This window comes from Eptatretus burgeri, unplaced genomic scaffold (assembly GCF_056783735.1).
Source record: "Eptatretus burgeri isolate ZD-2024b unplaced genomic scaffold, Ebu_testis_v1 Ebu_testis_scaffold_647, whole genome shotgun sequence".
In the NCBI taxonomy this organism is placed as follows: Eukaryota; Metazoa; Chordata; class Myxini; order Myxiniformes; family Myxinidae; genus Eptatretus; species Eptatretus burgeri.
In genome coordinates this window covers 1-12,492 of record NW_028222596.1, presented here as the reverse complement: position 1 = coordinate 12,492, position 12,492 = coordinate 1, and the positions used below count along the sequence as shown (strand labels likewise).

Sequence of the window (12,492 nt, the reverse complement as noted above, 5' to 3'; positions counted from 1 at the left end):
TCGTTTTCATGTTAGACGGTGTATAAATTTCGGTAACATCAGAGTGCTGGTATGCTCCGAACCAGGAAGTAAATTTTTTTCTCTCTTCTCTTCTCTTTTTGTTTTTCCTTGCCACGACATTGTGAAAAGGTAAAATACGTTGGCGCTAATTGAATAATTGGGTATTAAAACTAAATTGCGAATAATATGTGAAAATCCGGGCCACGCCCTTACAGGCACGCGAGAGCGAAGAAACGGCCTGTGTGGTTGTTGTTTGTTGCTCGCGGTTTGAATAATTATTTATTATAATTTTTTTCTTATTATTATTATTTTTTACGGGCACGTACTAGTTATTCTACATGTGTACCCATTTCGGTGCTTTTATGCAAATTTGAACAAATTATCTGAAATATCAGACGACGCTGCTGGATGAGAGAGGGGGCAGAGAGATGGGGGGAGAGTTAAATCAAGATGAGTTAAAATTCTTGTGATCTATCCGACATGGGGATGACTGTGCCAAGAAGGTAACTTTCCCACCAAAATTATCGTAACAATTATGTTCACAATTAAGGATATTCTTCTCCATTAAAGGAAGTATTTACAGCAATATATATATATATACACGATGATGTACAGTAATGAAGTCACACATGATGTACAGTAATGAAGTCATGTATGATGTACAGTAATGAAGTCATGTATGATGTACAGTGATGAAGTCATGTATGATGTACAGTGATGAAGTCATGTATGATGTGCAGTTATGAAGTCATGTATGATGTGCAGTTATGAAGTCATGTATAATGTACAGTAATGAAGTCATGTATGATGGACAGTAATGAAGTCATGTATGATGGACAGTAATGAAGTCATGTATGATGTTCAGTAACAAGGTCACGCATGATGTCCAGGAATGAACACCAAGTGTACATATCTGTAGTTCCCTTCATGATTGGCATTGATTGTGTGAATCAGGGAGGGACCTCACCTTCTTTATGTATTCATTTGAATTATTAAATTTTCCACAGTCATAGTTATTAAGTTCTCATCATGATCGTCTAAACAAGGAAGTGACAGATTGACAAACATGGACAAAAAAAGGATTCAGTTGATGAAATAAGTCCAGAGTGTTTATCGTACCTTAGTTCTGGACACCGTTCAGTTGAAAAATTTTGAATCGGCCATCTGCATGAGCCTGGTGTATCTTTTTGCATTTCTGGAGAGCTTATATGATGGAGTGATGAGAGAGTCACTCCCAAACATGGCATCCTCCTCTCCAGCGGGCATCACGAGGACTTCTTCCTCTGCACACAAACATCAACAAAAGGAAGTCAAAATCACTCAAGAGCATTGTCATCATAATCTCCATCATTATTCTGCCTTCCAACACAATCCTGGAATGAATATCTCTCTCTCGATCTCTCTGTGCTTCTCCCTCTCCCTCATTTTGTGCATTTCAGTTCATGTTTTATTTCACCTTCCCCTCCACTTTCACATCTTGATTTTCTTCATCACCAAATCCCACTGTGTCACCGAACAAGGGAATTGAGGCAATTTGGTCCATCATTTCTGTGCTTCATACAGAGCCCACAAATCCCCACTTACTGCACAAACTGAAATAACAAAACCTCATCTGATGACGTCGAAGCGAACCAGGATGGACTGCTTCGTGGGAGGCAGCTCGAGTCACCCGTCGATGATTGAAGGTGGGATTGCAAAGATTTGATTTTTCAAACAATTAATTTTAATGAACATCTTGGTGTTCACAACGACTTCTTTATGGATATGTTAACACTCATTCCAGACTTCCACTGATTGGAATAATTGTTTGGTGCTTGTCTGGCTTCCAGTGAAACAATATATTCATTTGTTCTCAACACTACTGAAGCACAGACCAAATGGGACACGATGGAGGTGAAGAACATGTAATTTAGATAAAGTTTGGAATATTTTGTAATGTAAGGCAAGATCTTGGTAACTTACGTTCCAGCCGGTAAGATGGTTTCTTGTACTTGGGTGGTGGTGGAGGGAACGGGCCCCTCTTCTGAGGGGTCTTTGGAAAAACAATAAAAATATGAAAGATTAAATATATTTTTGTGTTCATCAGTTTGATAACTTGTTCAGGATGTGGCACAGAAGGAAATGCACTGATAGAACAGGTAGCCAATGAAAAGGTGAATTATTTGATCTCATCCAATCAAGGGAGTTAAAATTATTGCGATCTATCCTGCATGGGGATGACCGCAGCAATAAGTTACCTTTCCCACTAAAATTATAATTACAATTATCTTCACAATCAATGATATTCTTCTTCATCAAAGGAAGTATTTCCAGCAATGTTTATAAAAGACTAAATGCTAAAATCTATTTCAACTTCAGGTCTTCATCTTGAGGATAGCTGTGTTTGTACCCAGAATGTTCATCCCTTCATCGACAAAGTACTGATGGATGTTTACCTGTTGAAGGTCCTGAATATGGTGTGGCCCATCAACACCTTGCTGCTTCTGCTGATGTTTCAGCCCTTGATTATCGCAAGGTTTTTGTTCCTGCTGGAACCCTTGAACAACATGCTGTGGCTGTTGTTGCTGCTGTTTTGCTTCATTATCACGGGGAGGCTTCTGTTGTTGCTGCAACTCTTCAACAATGTGGTGTGTATGTTGTTGCTGTTGTTGGAGGCCGTGATCATGGCGAGGATTCTGTTGTTGCTGCGTCCCGTGAACACCGTGGGGTTTCCTTTCAACCCAAACACTTTTCTCTGCTGCCTTGCTTTGTTTCTTCATTTGCTTTTTGAACAACTGTTTCTGTTGCTGCTTCAGCCGTTGCTTGTCATTCCATTTCTGAGACCACTCTTGGGAAGTCTCATTCTGTTTTTGCTGTTGATGCACTTTCCCATCAGCAAGTTTTTCCACATGTTCTGTGTCCTCCACATCAAGACTCGCTTTCCCCTCCTTTTTGGTCTCGTCGGATTTCTGAAAGGGTTTCTCGAGTTCTTGATCCATTGCCGACTCTTTTTCCTGTTCAACTCCTCGATTCTTTTCTTGTTCGAGTTGTTTCTGCTTTTCACATTCGACTCGTCTCTGTACTTCCTGCTCTCGTCGTGTTTCCTCCCTTTCCTCACTTTTCCACACCTCGTATTCCCGTGTGCGCACATCGTTTTCCCTCTTATTAATCCCCTGCTCCAGCTGATGTGCCTCTTTCTCTCGAAGGAAAAAATCTTCCTCTTTTATTTTTTTTCTCTCCAAAAATCTCTCTTGTTCCCTCCGCTCCTCCTCTTCTCGTTGGTACATCACTCTCGCCATTTCCTCAACATCCTTTTCTCGTTCTCTCATCTCCTTCTCTTGTTGGCATGTCTCAATCTCTCGATGTTTTATTTCCCCTTCTTTTAACACCTTCCTTTTTTCGAATCGTGCCCGTTTTTCCCACTCCATTTCCTCGAGTTCAGAAATCCCTTTCTGTAATTTCTCCACCACATGCTCACTCTTTAACACCTCTTGCTCTTTTTGTTCGATCTCAAGGTGTCTACGTGCATGCTCCTGATACACCGATTCCCTCCATTTTTCAAATTCTTCGAGTTCTCTCCGAACTTCCTCTTCTATTCGTCTCCACTCTGAAGAGTTTTTTTTCTTTTTCTCTTCATCATGTTTTTCCATTTGCTCCTCCTCATCTTTTTTCCTCAGTTCCTCTTCCTTGCTTTTCCTCTGCTGTTCTTCCTCTATTTCTTTCTGCATTTCCTTCTCTTTTTTCCATTCCTCTTCCTCATATTTTTGTTGCACAACTTTTCCCTGAACTGTTTGCTCTCCAAGCTGAATGAGGAGTTCTCTTTCCTTCAGTTCTTCCTCTTTTTGGTGCAACTTTTCACCCCTTTCCTGTAGTTTTTCATGCTCTCTCAGCCACAACTTTGTTCTTTCATCCTCCTGTTCCTTCACATTCTGCATCTCCACGGCTTTGTTTTTGGAACTTCCTCGAGCAACGGCTGCTCTTTCTTCCCCATGTTCTTTAAATGTCTCCGGCCACATCCAAAACTGCAAGAAACAAACACAATACTTGTCAGTTCGAGCTAAAATGAAGCACAGTATCTATTACATAATGTGAAGTGTGGTGTCTGTTTGTGTGTTTGTATGGTTAGACGTTCGGCTGTCTCCCATATCCGGCGGCCGCTTCCCACACTGTGTTTTAAAAGCTCTGCATGCAGGAAAAGCTCAACATTGAACCAGAAGAAAAGCATAACACCAAACGAGATACCTTTTAAATGTATAAATACAACATGGAATCGCAGTTTGTTTTACAGTGTATGAAGATACGACCTGGGCTGACAGTGTGGCTTTGACGTACGCACACTTGTCGACCCATAAGGGTTCGATCACCGAACAACATTACATTTGTGTTTGAAGCTTGTTATTTATTTATTTATTTATTATGCAATGTAAAGGCTCAGAGAAGAGCTCACACACAGAACATATAACAAAGTGACCAGGAGACAAGAGGGACGGGAGAGGAAGCACAAAACAGTGGGAAACAGAGATATGAGGAGATCTGTGGAAGGGAGAGGGATGGAGCGGGGTACACGGGGTAAACAAGATGTATGATGCACAGTCATGAAGTCATGTATCATTGATGATTGTTGAAAATCGCTTGATGAAAAAATACAATTACTGAACATGACTTCATTACTGTACATCATACATGACTTCATTACTGAACATCTTACATGACTACAGGGACTTTCAGGAAGGAAGGCAGGGAATTTGAAGGAGGGAGGCTTGGGTGGATTAACGGGGATCATGAAAAGATCATGGACAAGATCGTGGTTTTGGATAGGGCAAGATAAGAGATGGTGGTGAACAGCTGTTTTTAAAACCTGAAGGGAAGAGTGGGATTCATGAGTGTGTGGGAGTTTGCTCTAAAGCTGGAAAAAAGAGGAATAAAAGAAAGAAGGTGAGCAGTGATTCGTGATTTTGGTAGTTTTCCCAGAAGGGGGTTGCTGGTGGACCATGAGCTCCCTGCAGTAATATGGGCGGTGCAGAAAGCAGACAGATCCGGGGGGGAGGTCGGAGAGGAGACTGGAGAAGACCTGCCTCTGGTGTGAGAATGAGAGACCCAAAGACTCAGCCTCATCATGGGAGATACCAATGATCCGAAATGCCTTGGTTTCCACAGTGTGAAACAGCTGAGAAAGGTGAGAGGTGGGAGCACCAGCCCAGAGGGAAGAGAAGTACTCCATCAGACTGTGGAGGATGAAAGCTTTGTACATGGTCAGGAGGTCAGGTATGCCAATGACGGACTTTGCACGATGGAGGATGCCCAATCGGCGACTGGCTTTGGAGGCCAGCTTGGAGATGTTGCTTTCCCAGGAGAGATCATGGCAGATAGTGAGACCAAAAACTTTAAATAAAGGACTTCTTCAAGAGGATTGTTGAGAAAGTAGATGGGGAGGGAGGGTGGGTGGTTCCAGATGGTCCTTTTGGAGTGATGTTGAGTGTAAAATTTGTAAGTATTGAAAGGCATGTTCCACGTGTTGGACCAGCGTGTGATTTTATCCAGATTTACAGAGTGAAGAGGCTCCTGCTTGCCGGTCTGATTGATGACATGGTACAGCAGATGGTGGAGTCATCAGCAAAGAGATAAATAGGATTTTTCAGAGTTGGAGAGATGATTGATGAAAACCAGAAAAAGCACTGGGCCCAGAAGACTGCCTTGAAGAACTCCAGCCTGGACAGGAAAAGGGGATGAGAGAATTAAATTGAGGGCCATACGTTGACTGCTTCAGGAGAGGAAGTCTGCGAGCCATGAGTGGAGATTGCCGTGGATACCAGAGGAAGAGAGTTTGTTGAGCAGGGCAGGGTGCCAGACCGTATCAAAAGCACACGATATGTCTAAGAGATGGCTCTGATCTCATGTCTGGCATTGAGGTCTGGCAGAGGTTTCCCGACCAGGTTCAAATGGTTCAAGAACTTAGTTAAGATGATTGACAAAGAAGGATGTAATTGTGTGGCACATTTCTTCAGATGTTCGAGGAAGATGGCAGGTTTATTGAAATAAATAATCATGTCAGATGAAGCTAATTTTGAGCTTCCAGGTTTTGTTAACAAGCAGAACACTCGATTCGGGGTGGAAGAAAATCCTGAGCAGTTCCACCAACAACCTTTACATGGCAAACGTGTCACAGTGTGGTGCGGCATTTCTTATGCTGGAGTCATTGGGCCATATTATTTTTCAGCTGCCAATGGAGCAACTGTTGCGGTGATACTTGAGCGACAAAGAAATGATAAGATACTTTCTTGCTCCAAAACTAAGGAACTTGGGATTTGATGGTTAAACCTGGTTCCAACAAGGTGGGGCAACTGCTCATTCTGCTTGTGCATCAATGTCATTCCTGAAGGACCTTTTCCTCGATCATCTCATTTCATGATCTGGAGATGTTCCATGGCCAGCCAGAAGTCTGGATTTAACAGCGCTTGATTTCTTCTTGTGGAGGTACCTTAAATCAACTGCCTACCAGACAAGAGCAAGGACTATTCAAGACTTGTGGAAGCAAATTGAAGAGGAACGAACCTTTATTCCACTTGAAACCTTCAGGAAAATGATGCAAAACATTGCTGTTCGTGTGCGTCAAGACATATAGGAAAATGGTGGTCACTTTAAGGGTGTTATTTTGAGGATCAAGGAGTAATAATAAGCTGAAGTATTCCCCTGGAAGGGCTGTTTTGTTTAAATATATATATATATGAATATCCTCATTTTCTATTAAATTTCTATTTCAACATGAAATATAAATGTGTCAGTTATTTATTGTCCACCCAGTAGAATGGAGCAAGTGCATGTCCACCGACTAACCCACGTGATTAAATACTTTCAACATGTCATGTTTAAATGTAAGTTGGACCGTGACTGCGTCTATTACAAGTACTATTGGAAGGTACTTTTGAAACCTTTGGACCCTTTAGACTCCTGAGACCCCTCAGTACCCCATATATAAATCCTCATGTTTGCCTTGTTGGTTGACCAAGTGAGTTGCACGTCAAAACTCCTGAGATAAGTGAAGGAGATTAATTTTTTAGTTAAATCACTGATGACATGCACATGAAACCTATTACTGTGCACTTATTTTGAAACCTTTCAAACCAATAATTTTCTCCTGAAGTGATTTAGGGTTACTTGGGCAAAGGGGTTGAATGCTTATGCAACTGAGAATCATCTGATTACCCATGCCAACAAAGGTGGATGGACGTTATGTTTTCACCCCCATCTGTTTGTTTGTTTATGAACAAAATATCTCAAAAAGTTGTTGACGGATTTGGACGAAATTTGTTGGAGAGCTTGGGTATGTGATCCGGACAATATGATTAGATTTTGGTGATGATCCCTATCCGGATCTGGATGCAATAGTTTTCCAAGTGATTCTGCGCCATTGAGTGATTGGCCAAAAACGACGGATAGAAGGTTATCTCAAAAAGTTGTGGATGAATTTGGACGAAACTTGGTGGAGAGGTTTGGTATGTAACGAGGAAGTATTCATTTCGATTTTGGTGAAGATTTAATCCGGATCCAGATCAGAGTATTTTTAAGTGATTCTTCACTGTTGAATCATCAGGCAAAACCGATGTACAAGAGTGATATTTCAAAAATTTGCACGGATTCGGCCAAAATTTGGTGGATGAGTTGGTAATGTGATAAGAAGAAGCCAATTAAATTTTAGTTGAGGTCCGAATCCAGATCTGGCCTATCAATGGGATACAAAACATAAACTAATCAGCCTTGTGGAGGTATGAGCTCCACCGAATGCCTTTATAGTTTTCTCTGTTAATCTGACTTGTTCACATTTTATCTGCATTTTTTAGTTTTATCACTTCGGAATAGTTTGTTAAGATGACATATTAAGTTTGATTTGAAAGCATCAAGAAATAAGCTCAGGTGGCATCAACATGTGAAACCTGGGAGGGTTGAATACCTTTGCAGGCCACTGCATAATAGGAGCCATGCATGCATGTTCCAGACCCCTCGCTACCTTTAAACCCCTTGACACCTGAAGACCCCTTTGTACTCTCAAAGACCCCTAAGATCCCCAAGGACCTTGAGAACTCAAAGATATGTTGAAATCCTTCAGGTGCTTGAGACTCCTCATGACCTTGAAGACCCACCACCCACCCAAAAAACTTTCAGACTCCGAAGACAACCAAAACCCTAAGGACCCCCCTCCAACCCCCCCCCCGACCACGATCCTTTCGACTCCACAGACCATTTCTACATTTACTGCCCTTATGGATGAAGCAAGGATCACATTGATGAAAACGTCACTTGTCTTCCTTACCAGTGAATGTGGAGCTTTTTTTTGTGCTTCCTCTGTCGATTGAACCAGGAAGATGGTTTAAATGATGTTACGATGACAAATAAAAAGATGCCAATTGTGACGAACACGACGTCACGAAGTTTGGAGACCACTGATTCCTCCACAGCGTTTTTCTCGAAAATCTATGGACAAGGAAAAAAGGGCAGGGAGAGGAGAAAAGTCTATTAACCCGTCCCTCACGCAGTGGAAGGTGGGGTTTTGCAATCACGTGTGTGTGCGTGCGTGCGTCCGGTCCGTAACTTTGTTACAATTTGAAATTTTTAAATCAAATTTTCAAGAAAGCTTTATTATTAGAATATTAGAATATGGAGAAGAAAAAATAAAATAATTTTGTGAAAAGGTCAAAAGGTCAAATTCACCGAAAATCATCAATTTAATGCAATTCACCTGAAATTCCAATTTACCATTTGAGCTTTGTCATTAAATTTTCAGCATAACTTTCTCATGAGAATATGGAGAAAATAAATTAATGTTTTCGTCAAAAGGTCAAAGTTCAGCATCACATAAAATCACTAATTTTCATGCAATTGATCTGAAATTTTAAGAATTAGCATATTGGGTTACTGAATTGGTTCACCAATTAAAAGGTAGAAGCAGAATTAAATGGTTTTTTTTTTGATCAAACGGCAAAGGTCAAGATCACCCAAAATCGTGAACAGCTTTCACTGAAGGTGAAAGGAGGTTATATTTTCCAGCTGTTATAATCATCATCATCATCATCATCATCATCATTATCATCATCAGCCTGTTTTCAATCCTCTGCAGGATGAAGGTGTTGAACTCACACTGGGTATATTGGTTTCATGACCATGCTTGTCAAGCACAGTTTAACAAGAGAGTTTGGGAAGCAATTTGTGATTTGTTCAGAATGCTGGCGATAACTCGTCGAGTCTTTGCAAGAAACACCTTGGGATCTTTCATGTCCACCAACGAGAAGAGCATTCCATGAAGATTCCTCCATCAACACGACCATGAAGATTCCTCCATTTACACGACCATGAAGATTCCTCCATTTACACGACCATGAAGATTCCTCCATCTACACGACCATGAAGATTCCTCCATCTACACGACCATGAAGATTCCTCCAGCTTCATGACCATGAAGATTCCTCCAGCTTCATGACCATGAAGATTCCTCCAGCTTCATGACCATGAAGATTCCTCCAGCTTCATGACCATGAAGATTCCTCCAGCTTCATGACCATGAAGATTCCTCCATCTACACGACCATGAAGATTCCTCCAACTCCAGGACCATGAAGATTCCTCCATCAACACGACCATGAAGATTCCTCCAGCTTCATGACCATGAAGATTCCTCCATCTACACGACCATGAAGATTCCTCCATCTACACGACCATGAAGATTCCTCCATCTCCACGACCATGAAGATTCCTCCAGCTTCATGACCATGAAGATTCCTCCAGCTTCATGACCATGAAGATTCCTCCAACTCCAGGACCATGAAGATTCCTCCATCAACACGACCATGAAGATTCCTCCAGCTTCATGACCATGAAGATTCCTCCATCTACACGACCATGAAGATTCCTCCATCTACACGACCATGAAGATTCCTCCATCTACACGACCATGAAGATTCCTCCATCTACACGACCATGAAGATTCCTCCATCTACACGACCATGAAGATTCCTCCATCGACACGACCATGAAGATTCCTCCATCGACACGACCATGAAGATTCCTCCATCGACACGACCATGAAGATTCCTCCATCGACACGACCATGAAGATTCCTCCATCGACACGACCATGAAGATTCCTCCATCGACACGACCATGAAGATTCCTCCATCGACACCACCATGAAAATTCCTCCATATACACGACCATGAAGATTCCTCCATCTACACGACCGTGAAGATTCCTCCATCTACACGACCGTGAAGATTCCTCCATCTACACGACCGTGAAGATTCCTCCATCGACACGACCGTGAAGATTCCTCCATCGACACGACCGTGAAGATTCCTCCATCGACACGACCGTGAAGATTCCTCCATCTACACGACCGTGAAGGTTCCTCCATCAACACGACCATGAAGGTTCCTCCATCAACACGACCGTGAAGGTTCCTCCATCTACACGACCGTGAAGGTTCCTCCATCTACACGACCGTGAAGATTCCTCCATCTACACGACCGTGAAGATTCCTCCATCTACACGACCATGAAGGTTCCTCCATCAACACGACCATGAAGGTTCCTCCATCTACACGACCATGAAGATTCCTCCATCTACACGACCATGAAGGAACTTTTGCCTTGAAGCGACAAATTCCAACTTTACCTAATGGAGAAACTTATCCCGAAACCTGCAGTTTCCAACCAAATACAAACTCTCTTTATATTCCTCATCACATCCTCATGGCAATGAGGTATCACAACCGTTTAAAGGGCAGACAAGGAAGATTAAATATGGGATTTAATCTGGGCACCAACACACAATGGACTACTCTTTTTGAAGGCTACTCCAGGAATCATAGACTTACACAAAAAAGTGCCACTGAACAAGGCAGCCAACTTAATTTGGTCTCTGAATATCCTGGTTGTGGTGCACAAGGACGACAGTTTTTAATCTTCGGATCCGATAACATTGGAATCAAACTCGCAGAAGAAAACAGAAAATGTCCTTTACAGTTTCCCTGTAAAATTACAAATGTATCCTATTTATCCCACTTGAAAAGTACCAACGTATATTTCCCACGTATCAGAAAAAAGATGTTCCCAGTAAAATAACTCATCTTCACTCTGCTTTATAAAGCTGTTTCCATTTTTGCATGTAATTAAGCTATCCAAACATTATTCTCCATCTCTGACAACAAAGGAAATATGTTCACGTTATTCCTTGACCCTCCAAACATGTGTAGATTCCTTATTTACAAATGTCCATGAACCAGAAGTTGAGATATTTACGAAAATGAGAATTTCCATAATGGCGGATCCGAATGAGCACATCAATGCATTTAAAATCATTTCCACTACTTTTACTCAAACAGAAAATAGTTGTGTTTCCCTCAAACACCAACAGACATCATAAGTCACAGTTATGTACATCAGGCCCAGGTAATTCATTCTATTGATGAATCTGATTTTGCATGATTTTCGAATGATTCATTGTGCTTTGTATTTTATGCGAATTAGCCAACTTAAAAAAATTCAAAAATATTTTAATATAATTTTTGCCAACCTGTCTTGTATCTGGTAACACTTAAGTTACGATTTTTTGACAAAAAACTGACATGTGGTAATTACAAGTAAAGAAAATGGAAATTCTTGCATTTTTGTGGGAATTCTTGTGTTTTCGTCAAATTGAATTTACATGCAAATACGCTAATTTGCATAAACAAAATATATTTTAATACGTAAATGTATAAACTTTAATTTGACACCAACTTTGTGATTTTATGTTTATATTTGACAGAGATGTTGACATTTTGCCGATCTTTGTGAGATTCGTCTATTTTTGATTGGTTGCCATGGAAACAGATAAAGCAGAGTGAAAATGAGTTATTTTTCTGAGACTTGGGACAACTATGAACACTGGTATCAGGGTGGGGGGTGGGTGTGGGGTGTGGGGCGGGGGGGGGTGTGGGAGGAGGGGTCGGGGTGGGGGGGAGGGGGTGCAAGGGAGGTCCTACTGTCCCCCGGCCCATAATAAATGTGAATTGTTACAACTTCCCGACTCTATGATACAAGACGCCATTTGTATTTTTCCCTCCTCCATCCGTACTGTGTGGGGAATCCCGTGCGGACACGAACAACTTGCTCATGTTACAAACTCACAATACACCCCCTGTTCTCTCTAACATCAAACCACACAAACTCCTGATAAACTCACTCCTTCCGTGTTGTGTCCCTTCCCGACTCCACCATCCCTTACAATCCCCACTTACCTGCAGCGGAGGTCGCCATGTCCCACCAAGGACGAACAACACCAAGATCACCGTAACAATCCACATCTCTGTCCTGTTCGTCGATGCTCGATCCTCCAACTGACGCTTCACATCCATCACCTCTCCACCTTGTCTGTTCCCGAACGTTGGAATGATCATTGAGACGTCACACAACCTCTGTGACGTTGAGGTTCGGTGTTTGACGACGACGAATTGATCGGTTCCAGATACAGAGAGGAGAATTTAT

At 41.8% G+C, this 12,492-nt stretch overlaps 1 protein-coding gene and 1 long non-coding RNA gene across 2 annotated transcripts; both read right to left on the bottom strand.

Annotated features, from left to right (window-relative positions):
* Positions 1-1,137: 1,137 nt before the first annotated feature.
* On the bottom strand, positions 1,138-3,923 carry LOC147007116 (uncharacterized). The gene is made up of 3 exons (XM_085867550.1): positions 2,436-3,923; positions 1,963-2,032; positions 1,138-1,283 (listed from the first exon to the last, which is right to left on the bottom strand). The coding sequence occupies exons 1-3, from the start codon at positions 3,912-3,914 to the stop codon at positions 1,138-1,140; spliced, it is 1,695 nt and encodes a 564-aa protein (XP_085723676.1). The 5' UTR covers positions 3,915-3,923.
* Positions 3,924-3,932: 9 nt separating this feature from the next.
* LOC147007115 (uncharacterized) lies at positions 3,933-12,427 on the bottom strand. Its single transcript, XR_015054391.1, has 3 exons — positions 12,246-12,427; positions 8,288-8,448; positions 3,933-4,001 (listed from the first exon to the last, which is right to left on the bottom strand). It is a non-coding gene; the product is annotated as an uncharacterized LOC147007115 (long non-coding RNA).
* Positions 12,428-12,492: the final 65 nt, after the last annotated feature.